The sequence below is a fragment of the Lytechinus pictus genome, chromosome 4 (assembly GCF_037042905.1).
Source record: "Lytechinus pictus isolate F3 Inbred chromosome 4, Lp3.0, whole genome shotgun sequence".
In the NCBI taxonomy this organism is placed as follows: Eukaryota; Metazoa; Echinodermata; class Echinoidea; order Temnopleuroida; family Toxopneustidae; genus Lytechinus; species Lytechinus pictus.
The window spans coordinates 7,928,863-7,947,692 of NC_087248.1; the positions used below are offsets into that span (position 1 = coordinate 7,928,863).

The window sequence follows — 18,830 nt, forward strand, 5'->3', positions numbered from 1 at the left end:
TGAAAATTGGAATTCAACCGTGTCTGTTACATAAGATTTAGCCTGCTCTCTCAGTGATATTTCTTTTCTTAAATACCTTCAAATATAAATAAATACATATCATGATATCATGAATAAGTTGTCCAACTTAATGATTTAGAAGTGATTTCATACCAAAGCCATATGAGCAAATAAATTGGGGACATGACATTTTGCTTATTCTGATTTTAATTTTCACATAATGTTCCACAATGTTTTATTATATTTTTCATTCTATCTGACCATTAATTTAAGCTTAATCAATTTTAAATTTACTAAAACTTTATAAGGCTTTAGCATAGAATTTTAGTTTTCCACTGCAACAATCAAATGGGCATTTTCACCACAGATGGACACAGAGGCAAAAAAATCAAGTTGATATTCATGTCAAATGCTTTATGTTTTTTAATAAAACAAGACCTGAAGTTTCCGAGACAAAAAAATTTCCGACTCTGGCAGCCATTTTTTATTTCAAAATGGCTGCCAAAGTATGGATACAAATTAGTGTTGAAAATAGTATATTGATACATATTTTGTTTTGACAGATTTTTAAAGAACAGGTTTGATCATGATGTTTTCGCCTGTGATTTAGCTTGCTATTATAACACTTTTTAAAATCCCACAGAAACGAACACCAGTAATTCATTCATCTGATAAAAAAACATTGATGAAGTATGTGATATGGTATGTAATGTCAGTTACCGAAAACATTAACTTTTTTTTCTAATTTCCTGGAAAAGAGGATATATTAAATGAAACTTGGTAGATTTCCTCTCTAGGTAACACCCCTCCCTTCTACACCAAAATTAAAGATTACCAATTAACAATGAAGCCATAGGGTACCATTAAATATATGTAATGTCAGTTACCAAGTGGAAAATGTAATGTCAGTTACCGAGATGTAATGTCAGTTACCATGATAAAACGTTGGTTACCAATATTGAAATGCAAATATGTGGTCAATTTTATGGTGAAGAAATATTGTATACTTGTTATTTAAGTCTTTCACTTTAAAAGTCACACCAGAAGGAGCTTGCTATTGACTTTTAAAAGGTATAGTTCACAAGGAATACTATATGAAATTATGAAGGAAGTTGCATTCCCATCAGGCAAAAAAAAATTACTATGAAATTGTTTTGTACATGCACTTACCAAGTACCTAATTATATCAGACAATTTTTTGTTTGGTTTTCGGGGGGGGGGGGGTAGGGGGTACTTTTCCCAACCTATTGCCTAAATCTGCAACATTTTTTAAGCTTAACATTGTGATGAAGGGGATTTCCAGGGTCCCTTTTTTAGTAGGATTCTTTTGAGCATTGCCTCGCTAAAAGTAAATTCCTGGTTTTTTATACCTGTTAGTAGTGTGGATGTGTGATACAATTTTGTTTTTGGTTTACAAGTATATATGAAAAGTGAAATTTGACAGTTCTGATCAATGTTGCATGGATCTACAAAAACTGTTTTTTTTTTCTAATTTACAAATAGTTCAGTTTCAGTTTAGAAGCTGGAGTTTGTTTTTTGTTGACAGCTTAAAAAATAAATTAGCAAAGAAAATGATTAAACAAATTATGAAGAGAATTGAAATCCGACAGATATGAACAAGCATCGCTTGCACTGACCAGAATAGAAATCAATAAAACTACATGGCTGCATGAGATTCAGGGGAGGGGTACATGTAGCCTAGGGGAGGAGACCCTTATTCATTTTGCCTTTTTTGGGGGGAGGGGGAGGTTGGAGAAGGAAAAGGTTTAAAAAGTCAATATAAAACTGATGAATATATTATGGGTGTATAGTCAGAAAAATCCATGTGTACAGTCAATGCAATATTAAATTACTATAGGAAAACATGTAGCTGCTATGACCCCCCCCCCCCGAGTAAGTAAAACATACATTTCTTATCTTTTGATAATTAAAAATGTGAAGTATTATGAAACTTTTATGATTTTAAAAAGCCTTACATATAAGTACCAAGAAAATTATGCCTTTGAAAATCATATAGCACTGGTAAATGTTAATGTGTATTGTCAGTTACCGACAAGTAATGATAAAAATGTTCAAATCAAAGAAAGGAATTAAGAAAAAGAAAATGTTTTTTCATTGAAATGTTCCTAGAAACTCGGGTATACTTCCACATCAAGCTCACTTTCATGTGAAGCTCTGCACAGAAGATACAATGCAATGATTCCACACATTTGACTTCCATGTGTTATCTCTATGGCAAATTAAGTGTAATGTCAGTTACCGTAATGTCAGTTACCAGCATGATTGTGGAAAAATTATCATAGCCCCCAAAAGACAAAAACGAATTGTTTCATATTTTGACACATCTTAACCTAGTAACAGAGGTTTATTTACATATTCAAATTATTACTCTATCTACTCAGGGACATGAGATATTTCAATTTTAATGAACACCCTGAAATTGCATGTCCTTTTGCGTAATGTCAGTTACCGACACATTTTTGCTTGCTGATGCGTAAAAAAATGTGGTTACATAGGAAAACTTAGTATCAGGTGATACAGCAAGGTTCACTTTATTAAAGGAGAATGAAACCCTTGAAACCAGCTGAATCCATATCAAAGAGAAAAATCAAAGAAACATATTGTTGAAAGTTTGAGGAAGATTGAATGAATAATAAGAAAGTTATGAGCATTCGAATATTGAGATCACTAGTGCCATGTAGATCCTCCCAACGGCAATGCGACCAAGATCTGTGATATCACACACGTACAACTCCCTCATTACTTTAGTACTTATTTCACTTATATTCTCACTTTTATAGAGTCTATCACAAGGTGAGGTGTTCTCTTTATGAGATGACAAGTACAGAGGTTTCACAACATTATATCATTGATGAATCGTTTGTCATATGATTAGAATGAGCAAAAAGAGATGTTTTGGGGTATATTTTCAGTGTCCAAATGGGAGAGTTGTACGTGTGTGACATCACAGATCTTGGTCGCATTGCCAATGTGAGGATCTCCATAGCATTAGTGATCTCGACATTCAAATGCTCATAACTCTTTTATTGCTAGTCCTATTTTTCTCAAAGTTTTGTTGATCTTATTCTTTGATTTTTCTGCTTTCACAAAAGCTAACTTGCTCCAAGAGTTTCATTCTCCTTTAACTCTATCAAAAGCAAACTCCCATCATTTGTTGTTTTAGAGATACACACAATGAAAGGTGTGAAAACATTGTGCCGTGTAATGTCAGTTACCGTGAAAATGCCCAAATGGACTTAAAGCAACAACTCCTAACCTACATGTACTTAAAGCTGACTTAAATTTAAACAAATTCTAGAAAATAATCAAATGAATATGAATATATTTCTTAACAGTACTATAAAACTCTTTAAAAAACACTTTAAGTGTTTCAGGCTAAAACTCAAATGGGGTAGGAAACATAAACATGATAAAGTCCAACCAATTGACGTAGTTAGGAAAGTAACATATAAACAATTTAAAAACATATATTTTTACAAAAACTACAATGCACAATATTTCACATCTTATAGACCTGCATATACATGAAACAAATTCTTGACAAAATTATTCAGTCTTTCACTGTAACAATGACATGTGAGGTAGGAAACACAGTTTTGGACCATTAAACATCTTTTTGACATCTATTTAAAACTATTTTAAAATATATTTCACAAAATAATCATGCATACTAATGTTTCATATCAGCTATTTCACATGTACACAAGTTGTAAAAAAATATTCATTGCATTTAAAGGGGGAGAGCAGAACAACCAATTGACAGAGTAATGACTGACATAAACTAAATGAATCATATTTTATGGGTATATTATTTGTAATGACAAAAAAAAAAACTGAAGTTTTTCAAAAAAAATAGATTGATAAATCTATCCATAAACTCAGTGCTAACAAGAAGGGGAATATTGTGCTCAAAAGTTGGAGAAGATAACATTTCTGATGGGAATGCATATCTTAGTTATTAAGAAATTTCAAAAAATTGTATCAATAGAACGAGTCATTCAAAACATTAGCTGTTAGTTAAAAATAATGACTGGTCACTTGATCGATCTCATCCTATCAGTTGATTAGGATCCAAATCACCATTCAATAAAAAATATATATTCCACTTGCTTTTAGCTTGACCACTAGCATTAATGTACAATGAAAAAAGAGAGTTAGTTTTAAGCAGGTCCATTTCATTTTTTCCAGGGCCCCTTGAGGAGACAGTAATGCTTTACCACAAATAAAAAATATCAGCATGTTTCATTTGTTGAAAATGAAGTTGCATTTGATTTTTGCACTTATGTTTGACTTTGATCACAACTCTTTTCAATGGACCCTGGAGATATGGCAAAACACTACCTGGAAATCTGATGATCTAGCACACATAGCTACAGTAATACTCACGGAGCACAATAGAGTACAGAAGTGATGTCACAGAAAACTTTTTTTGCATTTCAGCATTTTTGATACCATATTTTGGTAGAGCATGATGAAATACCTCCACTACCAAAATTTGGTGCGAATTGGTCCATGGGGGCCTGAGATATGACCTTATGAATACATAATAAGCCCATTGAAGACAATGTATTATCAGCCTGATTCTAAAAGTTAGGAACCAGGCCAATAGTTTTATGCAACAGGGCCCTAGGTCTCGTATCACAAAGACTTTAAAAAAACAAATGTGCACTTACTATTACAAATGCACTATCAGCCAATCAGATTGAAGGATTTCAGCTGTTATTGCAAATTTGTTATAATAACAAGTTTTATGAAATGGGCCCCTGTCACCACTTTAAAGAACACCCGACGACCAGGGTGATGCTTCACCAACCAGCTTGTAAAGTTATGCACGACTATACAAGCACAACTGGAACATGTTCTCATGTTCTGTTAAATCAGCTACATAGGGATATATCATTTAGCACAAGAAGGGGGATAAAGTCGTGCATAACATATGAAGAGCTTTGTGATACAGCCCCCTGTTAAGCTGTACTTAAAAAAAAGCAACTCGGCATTGAACATACTGGCCACTGTATTTCACAATGAAAAAGTTAACTCTGGAGTCCGATAGCGACACCTTTCTTGAAGTGATCTTCGGTATTTACGTTCTCTAGCATGAACTTTGCTACATCTGGTCTGGGCATCTTCATCGGAGCGTCACAGAACTGGCGACCTATCTCAACTTTAATCCCCTTCCCTGTGATCATTAAAAAAGAAAGTTATTTGTAAATAAACAGTTATTGGCCTATTCTTAAATTCATGAATTACATCCGTAATCTCATTTTATTTTTCAATTAAGTTTTCTATTCCTGTTAATGATTTTCTCTTTCTACTGAAAATGCTAACAACCAATTTAATACTCTCCCTGTTTCTCTCAAACAAAATTTCAGAGTAGAATACATTTCTATTAAAGCTAGAAATGTAACCCATTCTGATACTGGACCACAGGCATGTGTTTGTACATAATTGAGTTCTTGAATAATCAGATGTTACCCCACACCCATGAAGCTATTGCACAAGAATTCTATGATGTGTGATTACAGTGCATGAATCAACCTACTGTGAAAGGTTCTGTGACATTCACTCCGGCGAAAATTGCTCCGATGGAAAATATGTACGTTAAGCTAAACATAAAATCTGACTAACATCCAACACTAAATAAACCCTATTCCTTATACTGTAGTTATCTTCACAATATTCTGATCCAAAAACTCTTACAATCTAACTCTAACCGTATGCCCAATGAGGTATAAGACCAGAGAAAATGCCGCAGGAGTAAATGTCACGTCACCTGTTAGAAGCTGGAGTACCAATAATGGCTCTAGGTCTTTTCCCAGGGACCTACATGCATCATTGATGCATTTATACCAAATGGCTCAGGCGCATTAACAGTTTGGAACCTACATGTAGGCAATATCTCATGGAAGAGTCTAATCCTCTATTCATATGACATGTGTATTGGCTCAATTGGTAGAGCATCCGTCTCCTAATCGGGAGGTCGGGAGTTCAAACCCTGGCCGCGTCAGACCAAAAAACATTAAAAGATGGAAGTTGCTGCTACCCTATTTATGGTTCAACAATTAAGAGGACAGAGCCTCGTCGATCTGGTGCTGCACAGCGGCTGCTGGGGCCACGATCAATTGGGCAAAGCACATTTTCAGAGTATTTCATTTCATGTCTATTTCGAAATCGAAGAATAAATATGGATTTTCATTTTTTCATATGGACTGATGACAGGGCATTTACTGAGCTTCTATTGTAATTTACTAGTGAATGACAACTTCCCTGAAGGATCTACTTTGGTTTTTAACTGGGTCATAACATTATGAAACCACTATCACTTCTCCTAACAGATAATCGAGAACAAAAGGTCAAGTCTCATAAATCGCATTTCAGCTAAAACACATATTTTTAAGGATCATTGTGTACATTGTGTAAAAACACAGGGGGAATACTGATTTGCATAGATTGCAACAATCATATCCTAGGCATTTGAATCATACTTCCTCGATCGAAATTGCTCAAAATCAAATTCTGGGACCATAGCTTTAAGTGCGCCCAAACAACCCACACAAAGGAAAAAATGCAGCCAAAATTAACTGATTTAATGCTTTAAACTTTTGTATCAATCAACATTTTGATAGCAGGTTGCCCAACCTCAAGGTATTACACTGCAAGTGTGGCTTTTCTTTTTAGCAGCCAAAGTCCCCCAAAGTTACACATGGGCAATTCCACGCCAACTATGACACGGTGTAGTAGGTTTCATAGTACACCATGTATCTTTCGTGAGCAATTGTTGGTCCTGAAAAGAGTGGTCCTTTTCAGGACCAACAATTGCCCATGAAAGATACATGGTGTACCATGAACCCTATTACACTCTTCTTCTTCGCCCAGGTAACCTTCAGCAGGTACAATTGTGACATAGATCCAAAATTTCAAAATGATTGTTTTTCGCCACTATTATTGTTTTAAGGGGTATCCCTAAATCTTCGGGACCTGAAAGATTTTACTTCAGAATGCTTGTTTTACTAATCATTGTCGTTTGAATGTGTGTGTAAAAATGCAATGTTGGAAAACATATTTAGAATATACATTGGATACTGTACAATTCTTAAAGCCCCGGTCACATATAAACACGGGTCCTCACAGATCAACATGGCAATGCCGGCATGATCCGGGAAGGTCCGGGATCGTTTTGCCCCGGATTTAGCATCGACGAGCGTTGATGATAGCACACACGGCATCTTCACAAGGATTTACACGGACCATGCCGACAGAGCACGTCGTCTACACGGATCATCTGGTCGTCAACATGGACCTACACGTCAGCAACATGGACCTACACGTCAGCAACACGGACCAACACGTCAGCAACACGGACCAACACGTCAGCAACACGTCAGCTACACGGACCAACACGTCAGGTATATTGACCAGCACGGCAAATGAAAATTTGCTCATAAAATGAGCTTATTTTTGTTTTATTTATTTCATTCTTTTTCTCATCCTTGTAGCAACATCGTAATTGTTTTCTGAGAATTACAAAAAAATATCAAAACTCCAAACTTCCTTAACCAGTAAGAACGCTGTTTTATTTTTTTATACAACACAGTTTACTGTTTTTACAGTAGATGTTAAGTACTTGAAATCTTAAACAACAAACTCAATTTTGAATATCTAATCTTAAATATATTAAGCTTATGTTTAAATAAATTTTTAAACAACTACTGAAAAGTTCATAAAGTAAACAGCGTTGTATAACATTGATGGGAAAAAGAACACGGACTGCTAAGGATACCCCAGGCAGCTACACGGACCTACACGGCAACTACACATCAGCAACACCTCAGCTACACGGACCATCCCAGATTGCTTGTCTACCCGGCAGTCCACAGATGACGCCGGATGTTTTTGACAGTCAAAAGCTGCCGTGTTGGCCTCCCGGACGTTCAAGGACCAACATGGCCCACCATGGACCTCCAAAGATGCCCAAGGCGCCAACACGGATCTCTCCCCGGATCAGATCCGGGTCTATATGTGACTGGGGCATTATATGTAAATGGAATCAAAAGTAAGCCTACCCGAACTAGGCCCATCGATGAGTTGTGGTGGTCTGACTATTGTGTAGTCGATGTCCTGACACTCATCGTCCAGAAACTTTTCCATGATGACTACATCAGCTAGCGGTCTACTCAGAAGTGGTCGGACGACCCAACGAGCCACAAAACCTGGGTCATCATTGGGATCAACTGGAATATACAATTTAAAAGAAAAAGAAAAAAAATATGATGCATATGTAAATGTACTCAACATGACAGAGGCCTGGGGGGCGTTACATGAAAGGACTTGTCGGACGTTTTATCCGACAAGTCCCATTTTATCCGACAGTTACCATAGTAACAGTACCTCTCAGCCAATCAACATCAGAGAAAGATGTCAGATCTGACAACTTGTCGGATGAAAATGTTGATGAAACACTCCCCAGGTATACCCTATGATTTGTCTGCCAGAAGATAAAAGATTTTGATGTGAATACTGGAAGAAGAAATATACTACTGTCCAAATATATGAATGTCATGACATATGATTAACAATAAGTCTACTTAAAATCTAATAATCCTGTTATTCATAAGACGTTTATGATATCTAAGTGCTTACAGATTGTTATTTTAGAGTACCCAAGCGATGACATCAGTTGCCATGGTGTCATGGCGGCCTGGTTCTAAACAAATGAACCCGAAGCGTGTTTCTCATAGGAGAAAATGGCCGCTAATGGAATTTCATCGCTTGCAACCTCAGAATGATGGTAATTTTTGCAAATACAAATATGTATAAACAGAGATGATAACCGGCTGCGACCCTTGTTTAGAACCAGCTGGTTCATTGTAATGACAGTGACGTCATTTTTTGGTACTCTATTATTGTCGCAATCCTCCTATGGTTTAAAAGCCAATTTGCTTCATAATTAAGGCATCAAAACAGTTATAAATACAATTGGTTGTAGGTACTTTGTTCTTAAGTAGTAATCAGAAAGAAACAATTATACATGATCAATAGTACGCTACTATTTTGCAAGAATAGTTCAAAGTTGTTTTAGGATTGTTATCTCAGGATGGAAGTTTACAGAACCCATGAAAACCCCTGCTAAATCCATGTTTATCACCAAAAATAGTTCGAAGAATGTCCTCATGAAAATTATCTATTGAATCAGGAAAAGGGAGGAGGGGGTTATTTGAAAACTAGAGTTGAGATTGGCCTACTGTATGCACAGCTATCCCTCTCCCCTTCCCCCTGCCTCCCTCTATCTTTTGACCATGCAACGATACAGATGAATCATGACCACTCACTTTTGACATACCAAGATGACATCAAAAGGAGTCGTTTGACCTGTGCGCCTCTCATTGCCGTGATGATGGCCCTCATAGGAGCAGAGTAGACGGTAGTACTGTAGATGAGAGATGGTGATCCCAAGCAGGAGAACACCGCATCGCATCCCTCAAAGTTGGGTTGAAGGCTCTCTGCAGAGAAGACATCCCCTTTAACAGCCTATCAAAGGACAAGGAAACCATGGGGGAATGGGCCTTGAATCATTATAAGAAAATATTATAATAAATGAAGATGGTATTGGTCATCATGATAATAATTACGAGTTATAAATGATGATATAGTACCCCGTGCTGTGACGTCAGACATAAATAGTTCAAAAACTATTTACTGGTGGGCGGGGGTTAACCCAAAATCATGTGCATGTACAATGCGTGTATGTGATCAAGCCAGGGGCCTCACCAGAGCTAATAAAAATTATTAATGAATAATTAATTAAACACTTCATAGAGACTATTTAGATTGCGTCAAGAACTGTTTATTATTATTCTTTCTCAAAGATTCATTCAGTTATATCTAACGTTACATTCCTGTCTGAAGTAGACTCTTGGAGTACCTTTAGAATCAAATGTCATTATCAATTATGAGAAAACCCACCGAGGTATTGCCTATTCCAGAGATTATGTTTGTCTCCCTGTACGTTACTACACAGTACCGGTATATAGATACAGGAAGTGTTGGCGTCGCCGCACGCCCATAGAGGTTCGATCAGAGATGGAGAAAGGGATACAGGGAAGGTGGGGGCCCAGGTACAAAGGGAGGTGGGAGAGGGGTACATATTGAGGACAATTGTTTAATCTAAAACAAACTACATGTACATGCTATATGAGCTTCGGATACGAAGCTACGCCTACGGGGCTACGTGTATAAATCTACTTGGATACTTCGATACATGGCTACGTGGCTACAGAACGAGGAATCACACACTATAATCGTGATAATGATTTCATGTGGCCGCGTAGCCTCGAGTCGTAGCCACGTACGTAGGCGTAGCCACGAAGCCACTAGATCTATATCCTCGTATATATCCATGTACTGTCTGTACCAGGGGCGGATCCAGCTTTCGCCAATAGGGGGACCAAATTTTTTTTACCCATATTTTCCCCAATCAGCCGCTCAAAGTTGAGTTTAATTTGTTTCTTTGAAGGGGTAATCGTAACAGTCACTTCTTAGCTTTATTCACACAAAACATAAATAAATAATAATCTCATATAAGCTCTAATTGAATAGTACGAGCGCAAAGCGTGAGCTAATTCTTAGGAAATTTCATGTATTTTGTCCTGAAAATTGAAAATCCTGAGCAATGATTGAGATCGTGAACAAACAAGATGTGTGTGTAACTAATAATTACTGTCAGCGCGAATCGCATAAGAAATTTTTAATATAAGTTCTGGCCTGATGGAAAACAGACCTTACAAGTTACAAGGACCATTTGCACTTACCCATGAAAACGATACATATTTCAACAATCAATGCGAGCGCGAACTGAACATTTTTGACATTTTGACCTAAAAACTGGACATTCTAAGCACTTTTTGTAATCATAAACAGGATAGGTATATAACTAAACATTTCATGCTAGTGCGAGCGAAAAAAATGAGATTTAGACCTGAAAATGCAACACACTATCCATGTATCGTAAATCACGAAAACGATGACTAATTGGGCATCTTCCTACATTAAAAATGCGAGCGCTAAGCGCGAGAAGAAAATTTTTGATATTCTGAATCTGATATGAAACTGAGTAGGCCCAATTCAGGCATGTTTTGAATAAAGAACACACTGCGTGTCTATTGTGTACACATGTTTTTTAGATTAAGATTTAGACCTAGAATCTGCGCATTCTAAATAGGGCCTACATTTCTTTTATTATGAAAATCAATGTGCGAGCTGAAAAAAAAATTGATGGCGATCCGAAGAGGGTCAATTTAAGCACTATTTCAAGCATCGTAGGCAAATTGTGGATATGGATCGTACTTCACAAATTATGCGAGCACGAAGCGCGAGCCAATCTTTTTAAATTATTATTTAGACCAAGCACCCGGGGAAAATGTAAGGACATTTTGCCATCATATGAAAATGACTATTTTTCTATCATGTCTATTCCTCTTTCTAAGCGCGAGATGAAACTTGTCGATATCGATATTCCACTGAAAAAAGGGATAATTTCATTGATCTTACCTCATTTATTAAACTAATATTAATGACAGTTCAAAATCTGTTGATATTAAGGCCTGAAACTGGCATTTAAAAAATATTGTTTACGGCCTACTTGTGCGCATATGGTAATGGGTTACTCCTATGCAGAGCTAATCGGCCGTTGATGGAGTGCAGTAGACCCATGTGCAGGAGAATGTCTTGATGGGCGCGCAGTCGCGGAAGCGTGGTTTGCCTACATGCGAACCAACAGAATGCGGTGCTACTGCGAATAGGCCTGTGGTGATCGGGCCGGCCGTTATGAGGCCGTAATATTAAACATAGGTACCTCCTTAATACTTTTCTTTCTGTTTTCAGCATTTCTATCAAGTTAAAAGGATTTTTTTTTTGGGGGGGTTGCCAAAAAATAGGGGGGGGGCGGGGGCGGGGGCGGCTCGGCCCCCCTGGCCTTGGATCCGCGCCTGTGTCCATTCATTGTATTTTCCCCTTTTCAAACCCGAAGATTTTTGACATCGCAAGACTCTCTATTTAATTCCGATGACGGATTATAGGCCTAAATCAAATATAGGCCTTGACTAACTTTGTTTATACGGCCTACGATCGGAGGTTTGGAGCCCGGGGGGGGGGGGGGGGGGGGGGGGGGTCACTCCCAATATGGACTGCTGTACCCACCCGTGTCTGACAACCTCAGAAATGCACCCTAACAACGTAACTACATTAAGTAAATTTGTAACCCTAAATGGCGTAACCCATGAGAAAAGCCACCCTAAGTGGCGATAACAGGGAAAAGCCGCTAATTCGATACCCTAAGTGGCGTAAACATATTGAAATCGATTAAATTTGATACCATACTGATTACTGATGTTAAATTGATGTTACATACAACAGGTATAAATTCGCGACATTTTGTAAAGTTATTGCTAGTAAGGCCAGCATAATTTAATCTCAATGACACCTCTCTTACTCTTAGCCACTTTGAATAGCCATCTTTTAGCCCAAATTAATGAATGCAAGTGAAAAATTTTGCTTGCCTTGACTGCAGACTGATGCATCACTTACCATTCGTTTTACCAATTTCATCAAAACTTGACAAAATGGAATCCATACCAGTTCATGTGTTGAAAAATACATAATTAATTAAACCTGTATCTTCTTCTTTGTTTTAATTCATAATAAAAAACAAATCAATAAAGGAATCCCGGTATCGGTATGAATCAAATCAAACAAAATGGCTATAGGCCTAAACCCTAGGCGTGTTGCCTAGCTAGTATAGAGCCGGGTGTGAGACTAGAGGCTATAGTGTGCAGGGGTATTCTCTCATAAGTGATTTGCTGACCGGCGTGTGCGATGATTATTTTGTATCCCTCAAAATCACGCCCTTCATGGTGTTCACGGCTTAGGAGTTAGGTCTCCTCCCGAATCTTCTCAAATTTGCAACCCTAAATCGTAGATCTATTCATATTTGCAACCCTCAATGACGTAATCTTCATAACCAAATTAGCAACCCTAAATGGCGTGAAGAGAGAGAGAAAAGGCTACCCTAAACTAACAAAATGGCCGATCGCGACTGGGGTAGGAGAGAACTTTTCAGTTTTTTGAGGTTCCAGTCTGTGCCTCGATGTCAGGATTCTACCACTCGATTGACCTTCATCCATATAATCGTGGTAAGTGCATAATTTCTGTTTTCACAATTTATCTTGCTAGATATTTTTACCATAATCTACCCTTGTCCTGTGAGTATGGGTAAATAGATAGATAGATAGATAGATAAATGGTATTTATTGTGATAAAAATTCAATTAGCAGCCAAAGGCTGAATTACATGAATTTGTACAGAGTAAAATTTCAGTAAACAAACAAGCGAAACAGTAAAAAAAAAATTATAACAAAGTATACTAATGTATAATATTGGAAAGGGGATACAAAGAGAAAAGTATACAGAGGGAGAAGTAATGTCAAAAGCAGGAATGGGGAAAGTAGACTAAATGTATATACCTTTGACATAATGAACATTTTAACATAAATATATATTTAACAAATTTTGAATGGATAACAATACATGTAGATTAAAGAGTGGATTGTATGAAATAATGCTTCCTTTTTAGAAAAGAAAAAAAAGAAAGCTATTAATTTGGGTGAAATTGAAGGAGAAAAACATGTATAAACATTATAAATGAAACAGTAATCTGGGTTGGGATTGTTCTCGATATGCTTGATAATGATTCTAAAGAAACACTGTGTTGATGATAATAATAATAGTTGGAGGAATCGGAGTAATGAATGAATTATCTCAAAAGGAATTTAAATTAAAAATAAGAGGACGTGGAAGTAATATGATCTGAACAAAAATATAAATATAAATGTAAAGTGCCGCAGGGAAAAAATTTATAAAAAAATTTCGGGGGCTCCATTTTAATTTTTTTGTCAAATTTCGGGGGCTCCATTTTTACCTTTCGGGGGCTCCTTTTTGCATTTCGGGGGCTCTTTTTGAATGCTACTTTTTAGTATTTTGAGGATTACCTGTTCACTTATTAATTATTACTTTTTGTTTAATTATTAATATTGTATGATTTTTTAAGTTATTTTTTTCATGCTTAGAATCTTGGGTGTGTGTGTGTGGGTGGGTGTGTGTGAGTGTGGGTGTGACTGTGAGTTGGACTTGGATATAAATGAATTCAATATGTAATTTCTTCTCAGTCTATTCCCTGTACTCGGCCATATACAGTGTACATGTAATAAAGGCCCACATTATCACATACCCTAACTTTTCGTGAAGTTCTTTGAAAACGCAGATCTCCATGAAAATTGCATTTCTCTATGAGGGAGTCTAAATTTGGTGAGAATGTATTCATTAAGAACTTAAATATACATGACAATGAAGAAATCATCAAACTTTATTGGCAGTTTTGAATAATATACCCGAAATGTAAACTCTGTCTGAAACAGAAAATCACCATCATTGAGGCCTTTACTGAGCGAATTGTCCCCCAGAGCTCTGGCAGAGAGACAGAGCTCAGACTGCCTAGCTAATACAAGCGCCAATGCGTGCGCCTGCCGCCGGCCTTGTAAAATAGATGGAGCTTTGTTTGATGATTTATTGTCTGATATTTACCACATCCCCGAGAAAAATAAAACAATTGATTTTTAAGTTATAATTAATAAATAAGGTAAGTTATTTTGGATGTTAATAGGCCGTTTTGAAAGGCAAAGCCGAATGACAACTCACCAATGATAGGTTACTAGACTCGAATTATTTTATCACAGAATTGTGATAACTGTAGGGGAAACATGTGCATTAGAAATTGCACATGGTGGTAGTCATAATGGACCCCTATACATGCAACTGTTTCCCGACCGTCGCGTTCATTTTTTTTTCCATACCTGTTACCATGTGTGTGAAAATACATGGTACAGAAAAAAAGACGCAACTTCGGAATTTGAAACTGCGCTCCTCGCTATTTTCAAGGCTTATTCATGATTTTGAGTGTGGATTTTGGATGATTTTTAAATGGTAAGTGGAGCTCGAGCATATGGCACTAGTGGGTCGTTGAGTTGTTATCACTCGGCAATAATTTCGGGGGCGACATTAAGATTTTATGTCGCCCCCGAAAGCATGATTTTGGGTGATTTCGAGGGCGACTTTAGGCATTTCCGGGGCGAATTCGCCCGCCGCCCCCGTGTATTTTTTTCACTGTAAAGTGGGTTATAACATTAATAGCCAGTGATTTTTCGGAAAAGAAAGTTGAGTGATTACTGCAGAAATTAACAATTAGAAAAATATTTCAAAAGTCAGTTACAGTTTAAGAGAAGCTACAAATAAAACAACAAAGATATAAAGAAATAGTTCTTCACAGTCCATGGGAGTTTAAAAGTCTCGTAAAGAAGGGGACTGGGCTGTTCCTGTAGCGATCAGTTCTACACGGTGAGCTCGTGACCGGCGCTCCCTGGGTTACCCTAAACGGCGATTTACCAGCGAATGGTCCTGAAATGCAACCCTTTTTGCCAAAGACGGTTGATAAATATCATAAAGCAAATTTTATGATATTTATCAACCGATGCAAGTATTTTACGATTCATGATATTTATCTGCCGATGCAAGTATTTTTAAAATTTAAATTGGCAGCTATACACGTGTGGTATCTAGGTATCGATAACAAAGACATCAAGATGGCGACCAAAACAGACATGGTAAGTCAACGCTCGTGCTCTTAATTATTTTTCATAATAACTAATATTTATTGATGGAATATATACAAACATTATCAAATTTAGGGGGAAACTTAGTTTTGGCCCATGTACGTTAGTTTGGGGTCAAAATCCTACCAAAACTTAAAATTTAGGTCTACTTTCACCGTGGGAAAACCTATGGTGTGTATAGACCAATGCTTAACTTAAGCAAACCAGGCGTCAGTGGGGAGCCTACGTAGAGTAGATGACTTTTACTCCCCCAGTCAGACCGCAGGTCCCTATGCTAATGAGCAAAAAGGCCAGATTCATCCAAATCATCTCGTGACTGAATCCTCCTCCTTGCTAAATCTCGTGATTCGTGAGATTTTCTTTCTCAAAGAATTTACCTGTTTTAACCTCAAGTTAAATGAAATATTATTGCACCATCAGATAGAGTAAAAGTTACTCTTTCATATTGGTCATTTATTTTGAATACAATATTTTGTTAAATAAGTAAATTTCTGGCCTGAAAATGTGCCTCAAAACTGAATTTTCTTCCTCTGTTTTCTTTTGCAAATTGTGCAAAACTTTTTATTTTGAGCCTCTATGATATCTATAATCACCATAAAGCTGAATTTCTGTACTTTCTCACAATACCACTCTTGATATGCGGCACCTTTTAATCGGGTCAAGATCACACTTTTCCCAACAAGGTACAAGACGAGATTTCTGAAATTTTGTACTTGCATGAAATCCAGAGTTCTGATTGGCTGGATAAGGTTCACAGAACTACAGGCGCGGGGTATTTGAGGAGATTACCACATGGGAAGTGTGACATTCCCACGAACCCAGGCACTGGGACCGTTGGAATTTGCCATTGTGTGGTCTCTTTGACCAATCAGAGTGCAGTATTCTTGTTTTCAAACTGCTTTATGTACTTGGCAAATGAAAAGTGTGATCTTGACCCGATTAAACCAATTCTTATTTTGAAACCTAGGCCTATATCATTTCAAAGCATACATATTCAGCTTTATCATGATATAAAAATCATTTGGGCTCAAACAAAAATAAAGTGTGAAAATAGCAGCTTTTGTCAGGTGAAAATATTTCTTTTGTAGCATATTTTAGATCAAAATTTTAACCTATATTACAAAATCTTGAAGTTTGAATAAATCAAAACACATGACCTGAAAGAATGATTCTTCTTCTTTACAATGGTACCAAATTCATGAAATTCGATGCACAATTAGAGCAGCAATGACCGAATGAAAAGAGGTGTTTCGGTCCGCATCAAGCTCATTAAATATGCAAAACATCTCAAGTCATGAATATCACTTGGATGAAAGAAGCCACTTTCTTGGGACCTGCAGTCTGACTGCCCCAGGCCCAGACGCCTCCAGGCTAATGCACTCCTAGTACCAATGAGGTCCAAACATTACATGTATGGACCTCATAGGCGACATCAGTAGTATTTTTTGTTAGAAATCTCTGAGAACAGGATATTTATATATTATATCACAAGTACAAGCTATATTCCTTTCTCTTATTTAAATTATAATTTTATAGTGTAAATGCATCGTTAGCAACAAAACAAAATGAAAGAAATGAAGGGGAACTTACATTTTCACGGCTTTTTCCTGATTTTCTGGGCAGTTGCTCTTCACTTCTGACTCGCGATCGAAGCTGATATGAAGATCACGTGATTCGCGTTCTCGTCAGCTGATCGGTTGGTTATTCTTTTTGTCAGACGTTAATAATATATATTTTTTTATGCTAGCATTCATCGCTAATTTAGGTGAAAGAGATTGAAGTTAAACAGCGCCAGGTCGGAATCATAATTATTTTGGAAGAGTGTATTTATACACTCGATCTCATACCTGACGTAGACGGCGCTATTCAACAAATGCACAATCTTCAATATAAAAAATAAAACAGAAAGAACGCCTTGAACACATGCCAAAATGCCTAACGATTTCTCCGCGGCATTAACAACTATCGTAAAGGGCGCTCCATTTATTAATAAAGATGGATGTATAGCTGTCTATGGCGACAAAATTTGCCGCAAATATTTACGAAGTCGAAGAATTGTGAGAAATGGTCTGAAAATGCAACAAAAGAACCGGTGAGTACCGATTAAACATTATCAATTTATTTAATAGAACATATTTCATGACTAGAGTTTAACAATTTCTAGATAATATTGCTTAGTTCTAAGCTAGGGCGGCCCAAATGCGCGTGAGTGGAGTCCCAGTTTATTTAGCACGGGTAAGTATTGGGGTGTCGCCTAGAGTGGGCTAATGGCACCAACACAAAATGATGAGCGAGGTCCGAGGCGTACCGACCGGGAAAGCTCCGGGCACTCTCAATGTGCGCTTTCGCTAATCAGGGTTGTACTGACCTTGAAGTTTTCGTGCTGAATATCTTCGAGTTTCGATGTATTTCTGACAATAGCTGTTACTTCATGTCCCCCATCTAATGCTTGCCTTATCAAGGACAACCCCGAGCCTCCCGTTGCACCTAATACAACAAATTTCTTCATGATTGCAATGAGTGTATAGACCTGTGTGGTGTGACTGACTGTGAATATTTTTATAAACATGGATCACGTGATGATGAATTTTGGGGCCGTGGCCGGTCGATCCGCAAAACGAACGGGTGCACTGTAGGCCTATACGTGGGAGAGGGGAGGGGGGGGGGGGGGGGGGTGCGGGGTTGGTGAGGGGAGGGGTCACTTGGTCAAAGAACCTGTAGAAATGTGGGGGGGGGGGGGACACATTCCGGGGACACATTATGTGGTTCATATAGTGAAGTTCGCATTGTTAGATCTATGCACTGTTTTGCAATGTCTGGTGATTGGCTATAAATCGAATGCAGGCATCATGAAATTATGATTAATGAATAAAATATCTTTTCTTTAACATATTCAGCATAAATATTATATCATTGATTCGCAATTACTGACAATTCAAACAATATATTATTCTTATGTTAATAATATACACGCATGTTCATATATCTTATTCATGTCAATTGTCTATATATCCGGGGTCTGATATGATCCAACATAGTAAAAATTGTAAGAATTCAAGTAACTTCCAATTTTCTCTGGTATCTAAAACA

General features: G+C 37.2%; 1 protein-coding gene across 1 annotated transcript; it reads right to left on the reverse strand.

Moving 5' to 3' along the window:
• Positions 1-405: 405 nt before the first annotated feature.
• LOC129259087 (uncharacterized) lies at positions 406-18,324 on the reverse strand. Its single transcript, XM_054897354.2, has 4 exons — positions 18,109-18,324; positions 9,351-9,549; positions 8,085-8,252; positions 406-5,200 (listed from the first exon to the last, which is right to left on the reverse strand). The coding sequence occupies exons 1-4, from the start codon at positions 18,307-18,309 to the stop codon at positions 5,055-5,057; spliced, it is 714 nt and encodes a 237-aa protein (XP_054753329.2). The 5' UTR covers positions 18,310-18,324; the 3' UTR covers positions 406-5,054.
• Between the last annotated feature and the right edge of the window lie 506 nt (positions 18,325-18,830).